This window comes from Macaca nemestrina, chromosome 4 (assembly GCF_043159975.1).
Source record: "Macaca nemestrina isolate mMacNem1 chromosome 4, mMacNem.hap1, whole genome shotgun sequence".
NCBI lineage: Eukaryota > Metazoa > Chordata > Mammalia > Primates > Cercopithecidae > Macaca > Macaca nemestrina.
This window is the reverse complement of record NC_092128.1, coordinates 14,783,741-14,806,436: the sequence shown is the minus strand read 5'-3', so window position 1 is coordinate 14,806,436 and position 22,696 is coordinate 14,783,741. Positions and strand designations below refer to the sequence as shown.

The 22,696-nt window shown below is 35.7% G+C and overlaps 2 protein-coding genes across 2 annotated transcripts; both read left to right on the top strand.

The window, feature by feature from the left end:
* The first annotated feature begins 6,821 nt into the window (after positions 1 to 6,821).
* Positions 6,822 to 7,754, top strand: LOC105474822 (olfactory receptor family 2 subfamily A member 12). The gene has a single exon (XM_011729634.2). The coding sequence runs from the start codon at positions 6,822 to 6,824 to the stop codon at positions 7,752 to 7,754; it is 933 nt and encodes a 310-aa protein (XP_011727936.2).
* Positions 7,755 to 20,878: 13,124 nt separating this feature from the next.
* LOC105474820 (olfactory receptor 2A2) lies at positions 20,879 to 21,835 on the top strand. Its single transcript, XM_011729632.3, has one exon. It carries the CDS (start codon positions 20,879 to 20,881, stop codon positions 21,833 to 21,835), a length of 957 nt encoding a protein of 318 aa, XP_011727934.2.
* The last annotated feature ends 861 nt before the right edge of the window (positions 21,836 to 22,696 follow it).

Genomic DNA, 22,696 nt, shown 5'->3' with positions numbered 1-22,696 from the left:
TATTTAGATCTAAAACTGACCTGAAGTTTATTTTTGTGCATGTGTGTGGGAGGGGCCGTGCTTTGGTGTTCTTCAACATGGATAGCCAACTGACACAGCATAATATTATTTTTCAAAAACACCAGTGCCAACTTTGTCTTAGACCAAGAGTGTGCGTATTCTTCTGGAATTTTTTTTTTTTTTTTTTTTTTTTTTTGAGATGGAGTCTTGCTCTGCCGCCCAGGCTGGAGTGCAGTGGCACTATTTCAGCTCACTGCAACCTCTGCCTCCTGGGTTCAAGCGATTCTCCTGCCCCAGCCTCCCAAATAGCTGGGACTACAGATGCCCAACACCACACCCTGCTAATTTTTGTGCTTTTAGTAGAGACAGGGCTTTACCATGTTGGCCAGGCTGGTCTCGAACTCCTGACCTCAGGTGATCCACCCACCTCGGCCTCCCAAAGTGCTGGGATTACAGGCATGAGCCTCCGCACCTGGCCATTCTTCTGGATTTTTGGGTTAACCACTCTATGTCACTGGTCTATTTGTTTATCCTTCTCCCACTGCCACATTCACTTAATTGCTGTAGCTTTATAAGTCTGGAGAGTCAATGGAGTAAGTTCTTCCACTTATTTTTCTTGCTCAAGATTTTCTTGGCTATTCTGGACCTTCTGCATTTCATATAATATTTAGAGTACAATTATTAATTTTCATTGATAAAAAACTTGCTGGTATTCTGATGTGAATTTCACTGAAAGTATAGATCAAATTGAATAGATTTAGAACCTTTACAAAACTTCCAATCTGTAAATGCACAATTATATGAATGTATACATGTATATATACATATCTTATTTATTTTGTACATTGACCTTGAATCCAGAAGTTTTTGTAAAGATACATTAATTTCAATAGTTTATTTATTGAGTTTAAAATTTTTCTACAAAGAAAATCTTGGTGTTGTAAATAATGACATTTGATATTCTTCATTTTAATTCTTATGCCTCTTACTCTTTCTTTTGGTGTTATCACTGGCTACTTTATGAATCAACATTAAATAGAAGTGGTATTAGAGGAGCCTCTTATATTCTAATGCAGGGGGAAAGCTTTTAAACATTCACCATTAAGTATAATGTTTCTGATGGTTTTATGGATATTCTTTTTCAGATTCAGGAAAGGTTTTTTCTCTTTGAATCTTGCAGCTTTTCATAGGATATAAATTCTGAATTGTTTATTCTTTGTGGATTTTTCTTTTCATTATTATTGTATAGTATCACCTACATGCTTATGCATGCTGGAAAGTGATAACAAAATTGCTATTACCAGTTTCTGCAATATGTTTTTCATTATTTTATTTTTAATTTCTGTGTGGGGGCGTGCGTGGGTGTGCACATGCGTTTGTGTGCATGTGCGCATGTGTTTGTGCGTGTGCATCTGTGTGTTTGTGTGCGTTAGACAGAAAAAAAGAGAATTTATGTTTAAGGGGTTTAGGTGTGACACATAAAGATTTTGTAATTTGATTTTCTGTTTTTCATCTAAAGTGCCTGACTCTGTCTTTTAATGCCCTATAATTACATATAATGTGATAATCCATACACACAGACTTATTTATACTTCCTTATTTTGTGTTTTCTATTTGCCAAAAAAAAAAATTGCTTTTTTTTTTCTTTTTTGGCCTGCTGTTGGATTGATAATGCTTTCAAATTTCTTTTATTGACTTTGTAATTTTGGAAACCATATATTTTGTTTATTTTTTATGATTCTTACTAATTGCTAACATACAAATTTAATACATTATTTTAACAAATCTAAAGTCAGTCCTAGTTTCAATTTTCATCAAGAATCTTAGCATTCTTTACTTATCACACATCTCCCTCTGTTTACTTATTTCCAAAAGGTTTAATTTTACCCTTTCAAAACACCAAAATAATTGTTTTATAGCCCGTTGTTTATAAAATTTACTAAGATATTCTATTTGAAATTATGTGTAAATATTGTTTTCATATATTCGATTTACCTCTGGGTTCGCTTTTGTTCTTATTGAGGAATATAGTGGTATACTGAGGATCTGTAGGTCCTCAGTACCCTTCTGATTTGTATATCCAATAATAGCTTACTTTGCTCTCATTCATTCAAGAGAGTTATTGCAGATATAAAATTGTGGAATGACAGCTTCTCCCCTTCTTGGTACAGTAACAATAGTAGCTCATTACCTTCTGAACTCTTCTTGTCGATGAGAAGTCTCTGTCAGTGGCATTGTTGCTCTTATTAGATCATTGTCTTTTACCTTTGATAATTTGTAATATTACCTGTTAATACTAGAAAAATTAAATTTTAAGAGACTATAACAAAGACTTGAAGAGACAAATAAAATTATAGTTTCTATTAAAAATCAAAAAGGTTATGAAACAAAAAGGCACTATAATGAACCAAGAAATATGTGCATATATGTATTAGACACACATATATAAATATATATTTATATGTATACATACATATGTGTATCAACTTAAAAATCTAAGAAAAACAAAGTTATTAAATTTTAAAAAATTAGTAAGATGAGATAAATTTTAAACTGATGTCAGTCACAGAATAAATTTTGTAGGTTTTATGGATACTCTTTTTCTTTTTTTAACTTTTAAGTTCAGGTGTACATGTACAGGTTTGTTACACAGGTAAACTCATGTCATGGGGTTTGTGGTACATACTATTTCATCACTCAGGTATTAAGCCTAGTACCCATTAATTGTTTTTCATGATTCTCTCCCTCCTTTCACCTTCTGCCTTCTGATGGGCCCCAGTGCCTGTTGTTCCCGTCTATGTGTCCATGTGTTCCTATCATTTATCTCCCATGTATAAATGAGAATATGTGGTATTTGATTTTCTGATCCTGTGTTAGTTTCCTAAGGATAAAGACCTTCAGCTCCATCCATGTTCCTACAAAGGACATGATCTCATTCTTTTTCATGGCTGCATAGTATTCCATGGTGTATATGTACCACATTTTCTCTATCTAGTCTACCAGTTTTTAATATTTAGGTTGATTCCATGTCTTTACCATTATGAATAGTGCTGCAATAAATGTATATGTTTATGTGTCTTTATAATGGAATGATTTATATTCCTTTGGGTGTATACCCAGCAATGGGATTGCTGAATCAAATGGTAATTCTATTTTTAGTTCTTTAAGAAATCTCCAGGGCTGGGTGCAGTGGCTCATGCCTGTAATCCCAGCGTTTTGGGAGGCCGAGGCGGGCAGATCATTTGATGTCAGGAGTTCAAGACCATCCTGGTCAACATGGTGAAACCCTGTCTCTACTAAAAATACAAAAATTAGCCAGGTGTGATGGCATGTACCTGTAATCCCAGCTACTTGGGAGGCTGGGGCGAGAGAATCACTTGAACTTGGGAGGCGGAGGTTGCAGTGAGCCAAGATTGTGCCATTGCACTCCAGTCTGGGCAACAGAACAAGACTCCGTGTCAAAAAAATGAAAAGAAAAATAAAAAAAAAAAAAAAGAAAGAAAAAGAAAAGAAACTCCAAACTGCTTTCTGCAGTGGTTGAACTAGTTTACTTTCCCACCAACAGTGTGTAAGTGTTCCCTTTTCTCTCTGCAGCCTTACCAGCATCTGTTATGTTTTGACTTTTTAACAGTAGCCCTTCTGACTGATGTGAGATGGTATCTCATTGTGGTTTTGATTTGCATTTATCTGATGATTAGTGATGTTGAGCATTTTTTCATACGTTTGTTGCCTGCTTGCATGCCTCCTTTTGAAGTGTCTGTTCATACCGTTTGCTTACTTTTTAATGGGATTTTTTTTTTTGTAAATTTGTTTAAGTTCCTTATAGATGCTGGATATTAGACCTTTGTCAGATATATAGTTTGCAAATAATTTCTCCCATTCTGTAGATTGTCTGTCTACTTTGTTGATAATTTCCTTTACTGTGCAGAACTCTTTAGTTAATTAGATCTCATTTGTAAATTTTTGCTTTTATTGCAATCGCTTTTGGCATCTTCATCATGAAATTTCTGTCCGTTTCTATGTCCAGAACGATATCACCTAGATTTTGTCTTGCAAGGTTTTTATTGCTTTGGGTTTTACATTTAAGTCTTTAATCCATTGTGAGTTGATTTTTGCATATGGTGTAAGGAAGGGGTCCAGCTTCAATCATCTGCATATGGCTAGCCAGTTCTCCCAGCACCATTTATTGAATAGGGACCCCTTTCGCCATTGCTTTTATCAGTCAGCTTTGTTGAAGATCAGATGGTTGTAGGTGCAAGGCCTTATTTCTGGGTTCTCTATTCTCTTCCATTAGTCTATATGTCTGTTCTTGTACCAGTATTATGCTGTTTTGGTTACTGTAGCCCTGAAGTGTAGTTTGAAGTCAAATAGCATGATGCCTCCAGCTGTGTTCTTTTTGCTTAGGGGTGCCTTGGCTATTTGGGCTCTTTTTTTTTTGTTTCATATGAGTTTAAAAATAGTTTTCTCTAGTTCTGTGAAGAATATCATTGGTAGTTTGATAGGAATAGCATTAGGCAGTATGGCCATTTTAACAATAGTGATTCTTTCTATCAATGAGCATGGAATGTTTTTCCATTTGTTTGTGTCATCTCTGATTTCTTTGAACAGTGTTTTGTAGTTCTCATTGTTGAGACCTTTCATCTCCCTGGTTAGCTGTATTCCTACGTATTTTATTCTTTTTGTGCCAATTGTGAATGGGATTGCATTTCCAATTTGGCTCTTGGCTTGACTGTTGTTGGTGTATAGAAATTCTAGTGATTTTTGTATGTTGATTCTGTAGGTTTTATGGGTACTCTTTTTCAAATTAACGAATTTTTTTCTATTTAAATTTTGCGGTTCTTTAGTCTGAGTAGTTAATGAGTAATGAAAAAATGAATTTTGCAGTTCTTTTGTAGGAAATAAATTCTAAATTTTGTATTCTTTGTGAATTTTGTTTTGAAAAAAATGTCAAGAACATGGTGAAGAGTGAAAGAAAGAAAAAATATCTTAAAGAACAGGTAAGAGACATATAAGATATGTTGATAGATGATAATATTGATCCAATAGAAATTCCAGGAAGTCTACACACAGTGAAATGTAGAGTATGGAGGAAAGATAGTCATCCGAGAAAATTTTTGGTCATTTACATTTATTGCGAATTTATTTTTTATTTATTCTATTTTGTTTCAGGGTTCATTTTTGATCTAAAGACTCGGGTCATCTTCAGTTACAAAAATTTCAATTTGCTTGAGTATATATTTACCTTTATTATATTCATTAAGTGGAATGCATTTTATTAGTGATTTAAAGACAAATTATTTTCAATTCTGGAACATTTTTGGTGAAATCTGTTCAAAATTGTTTCCTCCCCATTTTCTTCATTCTTTTGCTTAGGAAACTATCATATCTAAATTTAGTCTTTCAATCATTTATGTCTCTCAGCTGTGCTTTCAAAATGTTATCCTTTTGCCTGTCTGTATTAAAATCTGGGTAGATTCCTTCATGACATCTTCCAATACACAACTTCTTCCCTTTAATGGTAGGTGTGGACATTATCCTCTTTATTGTTTTTAAAATTGTGTGTTATATTTCTTACTGCAAAAGTCTATAACTGATTTGTTTTTATACACTGTATTTTCATGGCTATTTTATTTTTCTTAATTTATGTGTCATTTTAGAAAATATTATGTCTTCATTAATGTATTAAAGCATCCTGATCATCCTTATATTAATAAGTCTTTGGAAGATTGTTCTATACATCTAATTGCATCTTCAATGAATTTAAGGTTCTAATTATTTACTTTGTTTTACCTTTTTGGTGTTAAATTTGTGTTTTAAAACAAACATGTTAAGCAAATTTTGAGTGGAGGAGTTTTTATTTTTATTATTGTCATTATTATTATTACTTGATTTTTCTATCTTGTTTTTCCCCCTTGTGGTCTTTAGATTTTGTTGTTCTTCACCTGGCTCCAAGGGCCCCTTATAAAAATCAGGTCTTATAACACTTTCTCAGGTTCTGTTGATCAAACTATAGAACTGGCAAGCATATTGACTTCTTGAATGTCACTTTATCCAGCAACCCAATAGTTGTTTTAAAACTTCTTTCATGGCCCCAATCCAACCCCTTAGCTTCAAACAATCACATCAGTACCACATCTCGCAACAACTTGCCTTAACCCCATAAAAGCTAAGTTTCCGGTATTACTCTCTGCTTCCAGACTTGGAGCATATTATGTTTCTGATTCATTTCTGGTGTATGAAGGAGCTGTCACATTTTAAACTCTCTGGGGTTTGCATTTTGTATTTTATCTCTCATATCCATGTATTTGAAGTAGAGGAGAAATTGGAAACCCATCTTGAGCAAAAATCTTCACTCTCTTCTTATGTAAATATGTCATCAGTAGCGTAGGTACAATGATAAAATTGTTCATGTCACTGAGCTCAACTTCTGGGATGAAATAAAGATTGGTGAAAACAGTGGTACATGAAAGAGGACCGGCCTCTATCTATTGCCTCATTAGATTTAGCTGATTGTTGCTTTCAATGAATATCACAAAATGACAAATCTATTTTTCTCAAAAGAAGCTAGAGACACCAATTTTAACACGAAATCTCCTAATTTTTAATATTAATCAATAACTACAGATTTTAAATATCTCTAAAAGCCAAATTTGTGAGTCAACATCAGAGGACTTTGGGCTGGATGGACCCATGAAATACTGATTTGTGGCCTCTGGCATAAAATTCATGCTCTATAATGAAATGTTTTTTATTTTCTCCCATCAGCTGTGAAATTTCTGTCTTAAGTACATCACAGGAATTTTTTTTTTTGTCACGAGAACATGGAAAGCAATCGGACCTGGATCACAGAAGTCGTCCTGCTGGGATTCCAGGTGGACCCGGCCCTGGAGTTGTTCCTCTTTGGGTTTTTCTTGCTATTCTACAGCTTCACCCTGATGGGAAATGGGATTATCCTGGGGCTCATCTGCCTGGACTCAAGACTGCACACACCCATGTATGTCTTCCTGTCACACCTGGCCATTGTGGACATGTCCTATGCCTCGAGCACTGTCCCTAAGATGCTAGCAAATCTTGTGATGCACAAAAATGTCATCTCCTTTGCTCCTTGCATACTTCAGACTTTTTTGTATTTGGCATTTGCTATTACGGAGTGTCTGATTTTGGTGGTGATGTGCTGTGATCGGTATGTGGCAATCTGTCATCCCTTGCAATACACCCTCATTATGAACTGGAGAGTGTGCACTGTCCTGGCCTCAACTTGCTGGATATTTAGCTTTCTCTTGGCTCTAGTCCATATCACTCTTATTCTGAGGCTGCCTTTTTGTGGCCCACAAAAGATCGACCACTTTTTCTGTCAAATCATATCCGTGTTCAAATTGGCCTGTGCTGACACTGGGCTCAACCAGGTGGTCCTCTTTGCGGGTTCTGTGTTCGTCTTAGTGGGATCGCTCTGCCTCGTGCTGGTCTCCTATTTGTGCATCCTGGCGGCCATCTTGAGGATCCAGTCTGGGGAGGGCCGCAGAAAGGCCTTCTCCACCTGCTCCTCCCATCTCTGCGTGGTGGGGCTCTTCTTTGGCAGCGCCATCGTCATCTACATGGCCCCAAGGTCAAGCCATTCTCAAGAACAGAGGAAGATCCTTTCCCTGTTTTACAGCCTTTTCAACCCGATGCTGAACCCCCTCATCTACAGCCTTAGGAACGCAGAGGTGAAAGGGGCTCTAAAGAGAGTTCTCTGGAAACAGAGATCAATGTGAAGAATCATTTGGGGTATCCTGAGTGTGTAAGCATGGTTCTCACGACCCTGGGTCCTGGAAATTCTTTTTAGTTCTTTAATTTACCACACCCAGTACTGTTTATCTTTGGACTTCTTATAAAAAGAGAAACTGGCTGGGTGTGGTGGTTCACGCCTGTAATCCCTGCACTTTGGGAGGCTGACCCGGGCGGATTACCTGAGGTCAGGAGTTCGAGACCAGCCTAGCCAACATGGTGAAACACCATCTCATTAAAAATACAAAAATTAGCCAGGCATGCTGGTGGGCGCCTGTAATCCCAGCTCTACTTGGGAGGCTGAGGCAGGAGAATCGCTTGAACCCGGGAAGTGGAGGTTGCAGAGAGCCGAGATTGTACCACTGCACTCCAGCCTGGGCGACAGAGCAAGACTCCATCTCAAAAAAAAAAAAAAAGAAAGAAAAAAGAAAAGAAAAGAGAAAGAGAAACTAATTACTTTTACTATTTAAGTCATTGATACCAAACCTGAGATAAACTTATGAAACAGAAAATCACAATCTAATCCTACTTGTGAATATAGATGCAAACCTCTTAAAGAAAATATTAATAAAATAAGTCCAGCAGAATGAACTAAGGATGTATTATAATGAAACTATGTATACCCTTAAAGTGCAGCAACAATTTAGCATTAAAACAAACAACAAAAATAACTTGCCACGTTAATAAATTAAAGGATACATTTCATATGAACATCTCAGTAGATCCAAGAAAGTGTTTGACAAGATTTAGGATCAATTCTTTATAAGCTAATATAGCAGTAAGACTTTTTAAACAAAATCTACCAAAAAACAAAACAAAAATAAAAACAAAGCAGACGTCATGGTTAATGGTGAAATGTTAGCATCTGTCCTTTTCAGATAAAGAATCAGACACAAAAAGAAATCACTGGTTTTTCTTGATTTAACTTTTTGCTAGAGATCCCAAGCAGTACAGTTAGACAAAAAGAGCAAATACATCCATGCATGCACACACACGCACACACACACATGTGAGAAAGAAGAAGCAAATTGTAATTACATACAAATGACATTGCTGTCTATGTAGGAAATTCAAAAGAATTATAATAAATTTTAAAGTCACTTGATACAAAATCAATATGAAAATCTATTATATTTTTAAAGCAATAACAAACAATTAAAATGAAACTTGAAAAAATGCTACCACACTACAACAGGATTTAATTCTGAAATGCTTAGGAATAATTATAACAAAGAGTATACAAAAACTCTAAAGAGACAATTAAAAATTTATTGAGAGACTATGGTAAATAAATAGATATACAATGTGTGGTATGCCAAGTTCTTGGACTGAAAAACATAGTATTACAAAGATTCAATCTCCTTATACAATCCCAATCAGTATCCCAGCAGGGTGTGTGGATGTGTGCAGAACCCAACCAACTAATCTTAAAATTCAGGGGACCAAGGCTAGCTCAAACCCGATTAAAAGAGAAAGGGTACAACGTGGGAGGATTTGATCCTCCAGATATCAAAAAACACTATGTAGTGCTAATAAGTAGAACAGTGTGATACTTATACACAGATAGACCAATATAAACAAACCAAACAGTATAGAAAGCAAATTAGCATGTATTTGCTTTTATTAGAACTTGCTATATTAGAGGTGTTGCATGGCATATCACTGGGGAATGAAAAAGTTTTGAAGTAAATGGTGTTGGGATAACCAAGTCTTTATAAAGATATTCAAATCATGCAGAAAATTCAACTTCCAGTGTGTTCAAGATTTAAGTGTCAAAGGCAGAACTCTAAAGCTTCTAGAAGAGATACAAGAGAAGGATTTTTTTAAACAATACATAACATTGCTATTGTGAAATAATATTTGATATTATAAAATCTTTAAGTTGCGTTAAATAAAAATATTGGTATATGTGACTGGGTTGAAATTAAGAATTTATGTTAATCAAAACAGGGCATAAAAAGTGAAAAGACAAGCCACAAAATCTTCTTCTGGAAGGCTTTCTAATTTATCGGCTCTCAAGCAGTACCTCCCCAAAGACCAGCATATTTCAGAGTCTCATGCATTGTCTTGACTAGGTGACTTTCAATCATATCTCTTCAGTCTATCTTTTTATGGCATTATTAAGTACTTGAAGTTTTTCTTTTTATATATTTTTTTCATATGTGTTTTGTCAGTTTACAATCAGTAATATACAAGATCACTGTACACATCAATTTTGTCTTATCATAGATGTGTCTCTAGTATCTAGAGCAGAACTAGGTACAGAGAAGATTCTCAATAATTATCTGTTGACAGATGAACAGTAGGTATCCCCAGGAAAGTGTAAGCCCATCCACATTCTTCCTGAAACCAAGGAGCAAGCAAGTTAGGGGGAGAGAGATGCACTTTTGTGTTCTATTTATTAATAATTTCTATTTTGCACATGAGAAGATCGAAGAACACAGAGGTTGAGTAACTTACCCTGAGTCATTGAGTTAGCATAATCAATGGAAAATAGGTTCTCTGGCTCCAGAGCTTGTATTGTCTTGTTGTCAAAGAATAGAAGTTTATGTCCAAGATCAGGTGCCAAGCATTGTCGAGCTCTAGTGAGGACTTTCTTCATGCTTTCAGAGGGTGTCTTCCTACTGTGTCTACACATGACAGAGAGACAGAGAGAGCCCATATTCTCAATACAATACTAACTCTATGTACAAGTGTAGCTTACACCAATGACCCAATGATTCAAGACAAAAGATAAACATATCTCCCTTCTACCACCAGGAAGGAAAGTTACCAGGATTGTTGAAGGAGGACTTTTTTTCTCTCTCTCTCTTTTCCTTCTTTCTCTCTCTTTCTTTCTTTCTTTCTTTCTTTCTTTCTTTCTTTCTTTCTTTCTTTCTTTCTTTTTCTTTCTTTCCTTCCTTCTCTCTCTCCCCTTCCTTCCTTCCTTCCTTTCTCTTTCTTTCGTTCTTTCTTTCTTTCTTTCTTTCTTTCTTTCTTTCTTTCTTTCTTTCTTCCTTTCTTTCTTTCTTTTTCTTTCTTTCTTTCTTTCTTTTCTTTCTTTCTTTCTTTTTCTTTCTTTCTTTCTTTCTTTCTTTTTCTTTCTTTTTCTCTTTTTTTCTTTCTTTTCTCTTTCTCTTCTTTCTTTCTCTTTCTTCTTTCTTTCTTCTCTCTTTATTTTCTTTATTTCCTTCCTTCCTTCCTCCCTCTTTTTTTTTTATGAAGGACACATTATTGTCTCCTATGGAATTCTCAACTGTGAATACTCTATTGGGAATAATTATTATGATATTGAACCACTGTCACTAAAGGGAATTAATATCCCCTTCAACCATGAGATCTAGTGATCATTAATTACCATGTGAGATATGCAGGGGTGGTAGTTTTACAAACTTAACTCTATGGGTAAATAAACAAAAAAAAATTTGTCAAAATGTAAGTAAAAGAGACCTTATCATAAATGTAATATAGACACTAGGCTTGAAAAACTAAAATTAGTAGGGGAAAAAAGATAAGTCATTCAGGTAAAAAGAACAGCAAGAGTCATCATAATGTATGGCATCTTACAAAAATTAAGATAAGAGTAGAATAAAAATAGAATTTTTAATTCTGAAATCACCTTAAATTTAAAATTGAAAGCGGAATAGAAGTTTTTTGGCAATACAGTATATGAGTCATTTTCAGATTTTGTTGTAGTGAGAAAATTTTCTGACATAACAATGTCTAAAACCAATAAAGAAACAAGAGAAAACTCTTTTTTGTCTTTCCCCTTTTTATCAAGAAGAAAAATCTTTTCCAGAAAGACTTCCTCTCAGCAGATTGATTGTTTGTATTGCTTTGGCCAAGATTGAGTCAAATGGAAGTCCTTAATCCACTTACTAACAAAGAAGAGGAGATTGAATGCTTGGCTTAGATCAGTCATGGTTTGATCTCCCCTAGCTCATAGCAAGGACCATGTTCTCTGATATCTGCACTGCTTGAGAATCAGTATAGGGTCAGCAAGGAAGTGGGCAATGACCATCGAGCACACAACTGGCTTATCGGCCAAATGGTTTAAATTCTGAAGCTAACCTCCTTAAATCTTGAAAAGAAGTAGGCCTTTGAAGTGTGCAAATTTTCTCATCCATCAATTTTTGGGACCCAAATGATACTCTGTGAACATAAGGCACAATATTTAAAACTATAATGGCTATAATCTGTAAATATAATAAAAAATTATTCTTACGTCAAAGGGACTCCTTTAAGAACCTAATCTGATACTGCTTAAAAAAAAGATTCTGAATTAGCATAAGGATTTTAGTTACAGAGTAGATGCTCTTCCTTCTGCTATATTAAATATATATATACACACACACACACACACACACACACTTCAAAACAGCGTGAGGAGTATGAAAACAGTTCTATAAAAATATCTAAGATTGTCAGTTTATCCTTCTAGCCATATGTTTCTTTAAGATCACAAAAATATCTGCAATTCAATTAACCAAATATGTAAGGGATATGATTGTATTTTCCTGTATTGCCTAACTTATTTTCATATTGGGCAAATGTTCTTTTCACACAAAAAATTAAAGTCAAAATGCTTTCCTAAAATATTGTGGGATCTCATTTTTGCTAAATTATTTATCTGTCCTACTGTCTTTGCATCTGTATATGTTAATGAAGAAATTTTGAGGATATTGAGCTATCATAATTATTTCTGGGTGCTGTGACCTAAAATAATTTTATTTTTTTTTCATTGAACTTTTAAAAAATGTCTTTATTTTGTACATGTTGAGCTTAAGTCCTTCCTACCAAAAAGAGGGCAATTTTTTTTTTCCCTTAAAGTATGCAGGGAAACAGGATGACAAAGAAGTATTAAGACTTTTAAGAAACAGGGAACATGAGTACAGATTTCCTGTTTACCACCAGCATGGAGCAAAGGGAATGCGCACAGTTTTCTCTTTTGATCAGTTGTATCCCTCATGCCTATAACCTGAACTGTGCCTGATACATTACTGGTATATGATGAACACTTGATTAAGGTAGACACTGGGGGCCAGCACCAACTTTCCAACTGTTGAACAAAGTGCAATGCAATACTGTTGTCCCGTTAATAAGCCCAAACACGGAGACGAAATTGCTGGAGAAGTCTGTGACTGTAAGAGAGAAAGGCAACATCTCCCTTCAAGCCTATTCATCCACGGTATATCGAGAGTGGCAACAAGTTAGAAAACTCTCTGACAGTATTTTCTCTCACCTGATTTTCTAGGAAGGAAGTATGTATTCATTAGAATACATCAGCTGCAAGTAACAAAAGTCATGTTAATGACTTCCCTCCTCTGCATGGATTATTTGTGCCAGTTGCTAAGACTGCCTACCTCTTCCACCGCCTCATATGATACATCCATTCCAACTTTGTATTGAAGACTTTCCTTAATAGTCTGCTATTCTCTTTCTGTCTGGACTGGTTCCATCCCAACAATTCCATCTGCCTTTATCTTCAGGTGGACACTCTAGTTCATTAATCATGCCAACCTCTTTTTTGGTTTACTCCTTTGTTTTGATGGAGCACCTCCCACAATAGCTTTGTAAGGTTAAGGTGAGATGCAATCACAGAAGTGATGGTGAAAACAGCCCTTAACATTTCAAATCCCTTACCATTGTTTATATTATTTTATCTTCTCCAATAACCCACTGAAATCCTATGAAGGAAGTAGAATTTTTAAAAAAGAAACAAAAACAGTAAAAACTCAAGCCCCGCAAAGGAGATATTTCTCTCTCAGAGATGGCAAATGTTAAAATATGCTTAGGCCAGTTGTAGGTATGGTAATTGATATAATCCACAAATACCTACTTCAAAATTGACTCTCACTTAATAAAAGTCCATCACCACTGATGGAGCCATGTATACTTTACAATACTTACTATTGCTAAAATATAAAATGTTAATCAGTGTAAATGTAACACTCACAAGAAGTCTAAGACTTTCCATGAAAAATGTTTTCTCTCACCGTTTCAAAGATTAGAAGCAAAAACAGGCAAATTATGATATGTGTTTGTATCTATAGTAGCCTGTGTTAAATGTCATTATATTGTACTCAACAAAAGGAATAAAATTGTGCTACTCATGCCAGTCTGAACAAATATGCACCAAAATATTATTCTTAGCTCTATCCAGGTGTTGGTTAGTCAAATTTATTTTTCTGTAATAACCTCATGTGAAAAATGAACAATAAAAAATACTAAAAGTAAAATATTACTTAAACACTATCTTGAAGCATTCTTATAAGAAGTGCTTCTTTGGTCTGTCGCAGAAAGGAGACTGATCTGGGCTGAAATAGTTGAAGAGGGCTCCATGAGGGCTTTGAAGGGTTGGTGTTATATATGAATTCAAGTGGGTGAAACAAGATTAAACTGACTTGAAACAAGGAATAGGAATTTCAAGAAGGGAAGCTGCTGTAGGATAGCACTTGAATGAAATAGAGTGTGTGCACTGGAGAATAAGGAGATAAGTGGAGGGAAGCTCTACTGGCCACACAGATCATTTTAAAAGAAAAATAACCCCATTAGCCTCCTCTTGAATAGATATATTTTAGCGTTCTCCACAATAGATTAAATACTATTATTGTGAAGTGCTTCTTCCACCATAGTTCAAAAACTAAGACTCTATAGAGAACTAGATTAAAAACAGACACGTAGTAAGAAAGAACTGGAAGGATTTTGCAATCATCACTCAAAGAAAATGAGAGAAAGAGAGAGAGAAGCATGCTCATTTTATCTGTAGACCCTAAGTTAGGATGAGGAAATCAAAATGTGGCTAAGAAATTTAGAGATGTTTGAGATAAAAGGCACACTGAAGAAATTTAAGGAAGAAGATGAGGTATACCTGAACTGCAAAGTCAAAAATATTTGTAAGTGAGAAATGTGGAATGATTATCAAGAAGTCACAGTCTCTCCTCTATAGTCAAACAGCAGGAATTGGAAAGTGGAGCAATTTTAAGACCGATAAAATAAGTAAGTTTTAAGAGAATTTAATTGATATATTATCTTGAATATTTTGTTTTCTCTCCAAGATCTTATCTCATGAACAGAAATCCTGTCCCCATCCAATTTCAAGTAAACACACTAAAATAAATCCCATGAGAAAACAGAAGGAACAAAATGAATAAACATGTGAGATGCTTTGATTGGTTTACTTGCTAACAGAAAAGCAATACATTCTATAGTTTCCTCTAGGGAGAATATGAGTGGATGTAATCTCACATGGTTCTGCTCACGGAATCATTATTTTTGTCTGGGGAGTTAGTTGTAGACAAATGATAATAGAATAAGCCCTGGCTTGCACAAACTAAGTCTATCATAAAGTTCAGGAGAGCTCTGTTGCTGGGTTTCACCTCCCAAGGAGGCCCCTTTAGAGACGAGAATCAATCTCAGTCTCTTTATTCTTCCCTCCTGTCATTGAGGTTTCTTCTAAGCCCAAGGCTATGTTTAAAGAAAAGACTACAGATTATGCCACTGTAAGTAAAACTGATTCGTTGAGAGGAAGTTTGCAGATGGGAAAAGGGAACCAGAAGTGAATGACATTACCAGCTTAAGGTATTTTTGACAAAACACCCCCTTCATGTAGTTTCCTTCTGGCCGTAAGCCTATGTTTGTAACTGGGGTCCTGAGAGGAGCTCTGGGGACCACTACTGGTCCTCACAACCATGGGGTGGTCCTGGTTCCTCTCACCCTCCTGGTCCCTCATCCTCACGTGCCAGTGCCTGGCTTTGTCATGACTCCCCCAGAGAAGAGGAAGAGATACTATCCATGTAGGATATTATCTGGCTAAAGTGCTAAAAAGAACTCCAGCGACTACATGGCCCAGGTGCCTCTTCTTACAAATAAGAAAACACTAAATCGAAGTTACTAAGTAGTTCACTTGTCCTGAAATTGATTGATCTTCCTTCTGCCATTGCTAACTGTCTGCCCTTCTGATTCTTGAACCATGGTCTGGCTAACTAGAACCCACTGCTCAGTTGTTCAAGAGAGAGATGCCATTCTCTCATAGGGCAACCCAATGCCTGTGGGGAAAAGATTCTCCTTTTTGTTTCCTTTTTTAGCAGAGGAACTGTTAAACATATAACGCGTTTCCTTGTTATTATTGGATCCAGAAGTCACCTTCCAATGATTGTTTCAAATCATCAATAAAGGTTTTTATGCACTTATTAAGTGCCTTATGATAGATAACTCATTTAATCCTCACAACCATCCTATAAGGTAGGGTTTGTTACCCACCCCATTTTGCAGATGGGGTAACTGAGGCACAGCAAGGCACAGAAAAGTCATAAATTTAGTGTGTAGCAAAGCCAGGATCTGAACCCAGGCAATAGGGCTCTATCTAGAATCTTTGCTTGTTTTTTTTTTTTTTCCTAAATTATGCTATTCATTAGGATCAAATTGAGTATCAAAAGTAACTACTGAGATGGTAAGTAATTTATGAGTGATTGGAAATATTTGAAAAATCTGTGCTGTCCCAGAACCCCATCTTTGATAGCCATGGCTTCCATTCTGACTAAAATATCAGTAAAAACATTTATTTTTGATTGGTGTTAAATATGTCCCCTTTTCTTCCATAAGATTCTCTCTCTCTCTCTCTCTCTGTCATAGGCATGGCAGAATAGCACTTTGAGTTTTGAAAACCTGTATTTTCTTTTTTAATATAGGAATGAGGTTACATTAAATGATTCTTTTCATCTCTTCAAGTTTTCTTTTTAAACTTAATTTTATGACTCAAAATAGAAAAACAATGGCAATGAAAACAAAATGTGTTTTTATTTAAATTCAGAAATAACCAAAAATGAATGCAAAATAAATGTGAAAGAGTTTGCAAAACCGTAATGATTGCGTCAGATTTTTAATTCCAATGATTTAGATTCTCGCCTCAATTTTGTGGTCTCCGTAATGCTGTAAATAACAGCTAACATTTATTAAACCATTAACAGGCATCCTAGTGGTACTCATTCTTCACATCAGCCCTTTAGATATCTGTTGTCATCATTTTACAGATGAAAATAGTGAGGTTCAGAATAAAGGACTCAACTTTGTAATGTTCACCATTCAGAATCAAGGTCAGAGTGATGGTCTAAAGAGCACTGCTAAGAATGCTTATCTCATTCTTCTTCAGAGACCACATTTTTTTTAATTACTGCTAATTTTGTCATGCTATGGAAGAACAGAGAACTGTATCCATGAAGGCTTTTTCCTCATTCTGTGCACTGAAAATCTTTCTTTGATGCGTAGCTGGAGTAGACTCTCAAAGAAAACTTCATTTCAGGCATCTGTGTCTTTATTGTATCTGCTCAGGCTTTTTCTCAGAGAAAAAATAATCTGACTTCCGAAACTATAAAATCCGAAATGCAAAACCATGCCAATAATGAAAAATGTGTTCAGCTTGCAGTATACTTTTCTATCATCCTTGGCTTCACAAATGAGCTGATACAACATTAGTTTGTGCAAAGAATCACCGTTATAGAGTTGTCGTCACCCTATAACCCTTGCTAGCAAACTCTTAAAATGTACATTTGACATCTCATGTTACATTTGGTTTGGATGCAGTTCACATCTAATGAAATTAGACTAACAGTTCTATTTGCTCCTTTATTTATTCCATTCCTTCAGAAATCATTTATTTTGGCTACTGCTTTCTTTCAGAAATGTCATACAAAAAAAAATCACATGTAAAATTCTATAAATACAGATAATTTTACTTATAAAACTTTGATTAGTCAAAATCCTAACCATTTGGCAAAAGGAAGCTCATGATGCATTTGTAATTGCTGAGGCATCCAAGTGCTTGCTACCCTGGGTCCCTGAACTGGGTGCAGAAACACAGAGATGCACACAGCACAGCTGAGAGCCACTCTCTCACATCCCACACCCAGGAATCTGTCTCAGGCTGCCCTCCCTCTGTAAGTTGTGATCCCACTTCACCTCTGGAAGGTCTCCTATGTCTCATCGGAAGACTATCTTTGGAGAGAAATTTAGTCTTTTCAGCTCCCTGTTTCTTTCTTTCAAGTTTTAACTGGAAATTCCCAGAAGTTACTTTATAAATGAGAAAATTTAAAGGCATTGAAATGTAGTTCTCTGTATGATGAACTTCATTTTCTTTGACCTGTGCAGATTCATAACTTGGCTTTGTTTCTGCCCTCGTTCACAATTTGGTGGACTTGGCAATAATTTTCAACCTGATTTAAGATCCACTTCTACTTTTAGTCAATAGACAATGTTGATTGTTTCTCTATCAGGACAACTCAGGGAAAAAATATATGCTTCCATAGGAGAAATGATACTGAAGTTTTTCAATATCTATTTACTTGTTAGGGGTTAATACTTTCTCATAATTTAGTGACATTTCTCCCACTTGAAGCTCTAAGAAAGTCTTCTAAGATTAGATATTCCTGTTAAAACTTGGTGAGAAGACCGGGTGTGGTGGCTCACGCCTGTAATCCCAGCACTTTGGGAGGCCAAAGTGGGCAGATCACTTGAGGTCATTAGTTCAAGACCAGCCTGGACAATATGGTGAAACCCTGTCTCTACTAAAAATACAAAAATGAGTTGGATGTGGTGGCGCACGCCTGTAGTCCCAGCTACTCTGGAGGCTGAGGCAGAATTGCTTGAGCCCAGGAGGCGGAGATTGCAGTGAGCTGAGATCGTGCCACTGCTCTCCAGCCTGGGCGACAGAGCAAGATTTCGTCTCAAACAAAAACAAAAACAAACAAACAAAAAAATTTAGTGAGAAGATGAGCAGAAATAGAGTAAACTTTAATTCTATATTTCATTGTGAAGTTTTTCCAAATAAGAAATGTCCTGTTTTGTTTCCTGTAAAGCATAAAGTTTATTAAAAAACAAACAGATGTGCAAACAATTTATACAAAGGTAAGTTGCTGAGTATTCCTAGTTTGTAGAGGTCATCAGTATAAACAATTTCATGCTTAATTTAAAGAATTTTCCTGCATATATATGAATAGATACAAAAGACATAAATATGTTTATATTCTAAAATATAAATCAGGTCATATAATACACATATACATTAACTTCATGTGATGACCTAAAGATCAAAATTGTCCTTTTTCATGGCTGCATGGTATTCTGTGTTGTAATAACAGCCATATGAAAATAATCTATCCCCAACTGATAAAATTTTAAGTTAATTCCAATTTTTTTAATTTTTTAATTTTTAAAAAATGTTTGTGGGTATATAGTAGGCATATATATTTATGGAGTATATGAGACGTTTTGATAAAGCATGCAATCTGAAATAAGCACATCATGGAGAATGGGGTGTCCATCTCCTCAAGCATTTATCCTTTGAGTCACAAATAATACAAATACAATTATACTCTTTAAGTTATCTCAAAATGTACAATTATGTTATTATTGACTATAGTCACCCTATTGTGCTATCAAATCATTATTCAAAATTGTTTTTAAATATAAATAAGATTACAAAGAATAAGTACAACCTTTTGCTCACTATGCTTCAGGTACATTGTGTTTCTTTCTTTCTCTTTGCAGAAGTCACCAAGTGCTTCTTGTTTAGAGACTTTGCCTTTACTGTTCCTTTACTGTTCCCTGTGAAGAGAATGGTCCTCCTTTAGCTCTGGGCGGGGTTGTGGCCTTCATTGTTTAGGTTCCTTTCACCTGACTCTTCTTGAGGGGGACCTTTCCTGATCATCTCATCTAAAGGAGCCTTCCTCAAACCAAGCAACTTTCGATTATTTTATCCAGATTATTTTTTGTTGTTCTTTTCACAGTCAGTAATTATCTTATTTACAGATCATGCACTCCAGGATCATTTGTTAAAGGATGGATGAAGTACCAACCGAAACTGGACACTATTGTTCTCTTATCAAACTAGCAAAGGTTGAAAATAAAAATACTTAGTAGTGATGACCATGTGGGGAAGAGGCATGATTCTGAGGTACACATCAGTGATACATGATATTGGTATACACTAATAGAATTTATATAGGTATAAATTACTAGAATTTATATTGGTAAATTTTCTGAAGCAAAGCTGGAAATAGATATCAAAAGCTTTGAAATATCAATATATTTAGCACCTGCAAATTCACTTTTAGAATACATTCTCAATTAAAATTCATCAATATAAGCCAAACATAAGTTTGTAAGAATATTTATCTCAATGCTACCAAACATAAGAGAAATAGAAACCAAAAATTTCTGGCGAGAAAAAAAATTCAACAAATTGTAACAAAAAGGATATTGTACTGCTTTTATATATTATTATATATTAATGTATTTCCTTTTATTTTTGTATATTATATATTTACTATTTTGATTTACAGACTTGAAGCTATTTTCTTCCATTTTAATTCTTTCACATATGACTAAATTTTAGCATTAAGTGCTGATGAAGAATTAAATAAAATTCTTGAAACAGAACTACAAACCCTAGAGATGGAAAGTAGGTGCCAGAGGTGCTTCCAGGGAGTCTTGGCCAGTGGCTGAAAAAATGAGGGTTGTAGGAAGTTTTAAAGAAACTACAAAAGATGAAAAGCTGTTTACAAAAGATTTTAAATCTCAAATATGAAAGCAGAATTCATGTGAGAAGGTAAATGGATTGCTAAGCGAGAATATAAAGAACAGAGTGCCCTAATCACTTCATATTGGATAGAAAAATACAAGCACGCCCAGGATACAAAACCACTTTGTACTGCAGCATTTTGTCAGTGTCATCTCTCATTTCACTATGTTAATAACTAAGGATTCCACCCTATAAAAGAAGCAGAGTACCTGAATTCTCCAAAATGACACGTGTTTGCATGCATGTATGTGTATGCAATAATACAAGATATATTATATTACACCTTATGTTAATCTGTTTTTTATATATAATAAGCATTTTAGCTAAATATTTTTTCCTATTACTCTATTGGTACCAGAGGATTTTTTAAATTTAATGAGCATAATTGAGTGGTTCCAGTAACATATTTGAAAACAAATTCAACAAAGAACTCATTCAAAATAATATATTTCTTAATTCCCCCTCTGAAACACTCAGCAAATATTGTGCATCTTTGGCCCACAGCTCTGACCTTTCTGTCCTAGATGAGGGTTTGTCTTTCTCTGCCACAAGAGCATGGAAGGCAACCAGACATGGATCACAGATATCACCCTGCTGGGATTCCAGGTTGGTTCAGCACTGGAGATTCTCCTCTGTGGACTTTTCTCTGTCTTCTATACACTCACCCTGCTGGGGAATGGGATCATCTTTGGGATTATCTGCATGGACCATAAGCTTCACACCCCCATGTACTTCTTCCTCTCACACCTGGCCGTCATTGACATGTCCTATGCTTCCAACAATGTTCCCAAGATGTTGGCAAATCTGATGAACAAGAAAAGAACCATCTCCTTTGTTTCATGCATAATGCAGACTTTTTTGTATTTGACTTTTGCTGCTACAGAGTGTCTGATTTTGGTGGTGATGTCCTATGATAGGTATGTGGCCATCTGTCACCCTCTCCAGTACACTGTCATCATGAGCTGGAGAGTGTGCACGATCCTGGCTCTCACATCCTGGTCATGTGGGTTTGCTCTGTCCTTGGTACATGCAATTCTCCTTCTAAGGTTGCCCTTCTGTGGGCCCCAGGATGTGAACCACCTCTTCTGTGAAATTCTGTCTGTCCTCAAGCTGGCCTGTGCTGACACCTGGGTTAACCAAGTCTTCATATTTGCTACCTGTGTGTTTGTCTTAGTCGGGCCTCTTTCCTTGATTCTGGTCTCCTACATGCACATCGTCGGGGCCATCCTGAAGATCCAGACAAAGGAGGGCCGCATAAAGGCCCTCTCCACCTGCTCCTCCCACCTGTGTGTGGTTGGACTCTTCTTTGGCATAGCCATGGTGGTTTACATAGTCCCAGACTCTAATCAACGAGAGGAGCAGGAGAAAATGCTGTCCCTGTTTCACAGTCTCTTTAACCCAATGCTGAACCCCCTGATCTACAGCCTGAGGAACGCTCAGGTGAAGAGCGCCCTCCACAGAGCACTGCAGAGGAAGAGGCCCATGGGAAGGGTGTATGGGCTTTGCCTTTAAAACATGTGATTTCCTGAAGCAAGAATTTTGAATATATTTTGTAGAAGAAGTTTAATATAAAAATGGTGACTGATTAAATTCAAGCTTTGAAAATAGGGCCATATTCAATGGAATATATGTTCTTTAAAATCAAGGAACCATCTCACTAGATAGGAGAGCAAAATTATCAGAATATTTAGCTTTTCCTTTAAAAATGTTAGGACAACTTTTTGTTTTTATTTTTATTTATTTACTTTTTATGTCACAGTGACATTTTATATAATTTCCTGAAACAGGCAAAATGAAACTCTGGTGTTAAAGGAGATAACAGCGTTGTTTTATAATAGCTAAAACCTGAAAAGAATCCAAATATCTATCAACAGGGAGAAGTTGAGTAATCTGTTGTATATTCATGCAGCAGAATACTAAATAACAAAGAAAATGAACGAACCTCAACATTTTGTAACATGGATGAATATTACAAACACAGAGCGATTAAAAGCCAGACACAAAAAGATGTATGATTCCACTTACGTAAATTTCAAACATGGGCAATAACTAAACTATAATGTTAAAGCCAGGATATTAGACATCATTAGGGTGAAGGGAGTAGATAGTGACTGGGAGGGGTAGGAAGGCAGCTGGGTAATGGCCATTTACTGATAATCCCTTGCCCTATACATTTATGTTTTGTGTACATTTTTAAAATAATTTCTACATTTATTTTAGATTCAGGTTGTACATGTGCAGGTTTGTTACATGGGTGTATTGTGTGATGATGAGGTCTGTGGTACAGATGATCCCTCCACCAGGTACTAGGCATAGTACCCAACAGATCATTTTGCAGTCCACACACCCTCCCTCCTTATGCTCTCTAGTAGT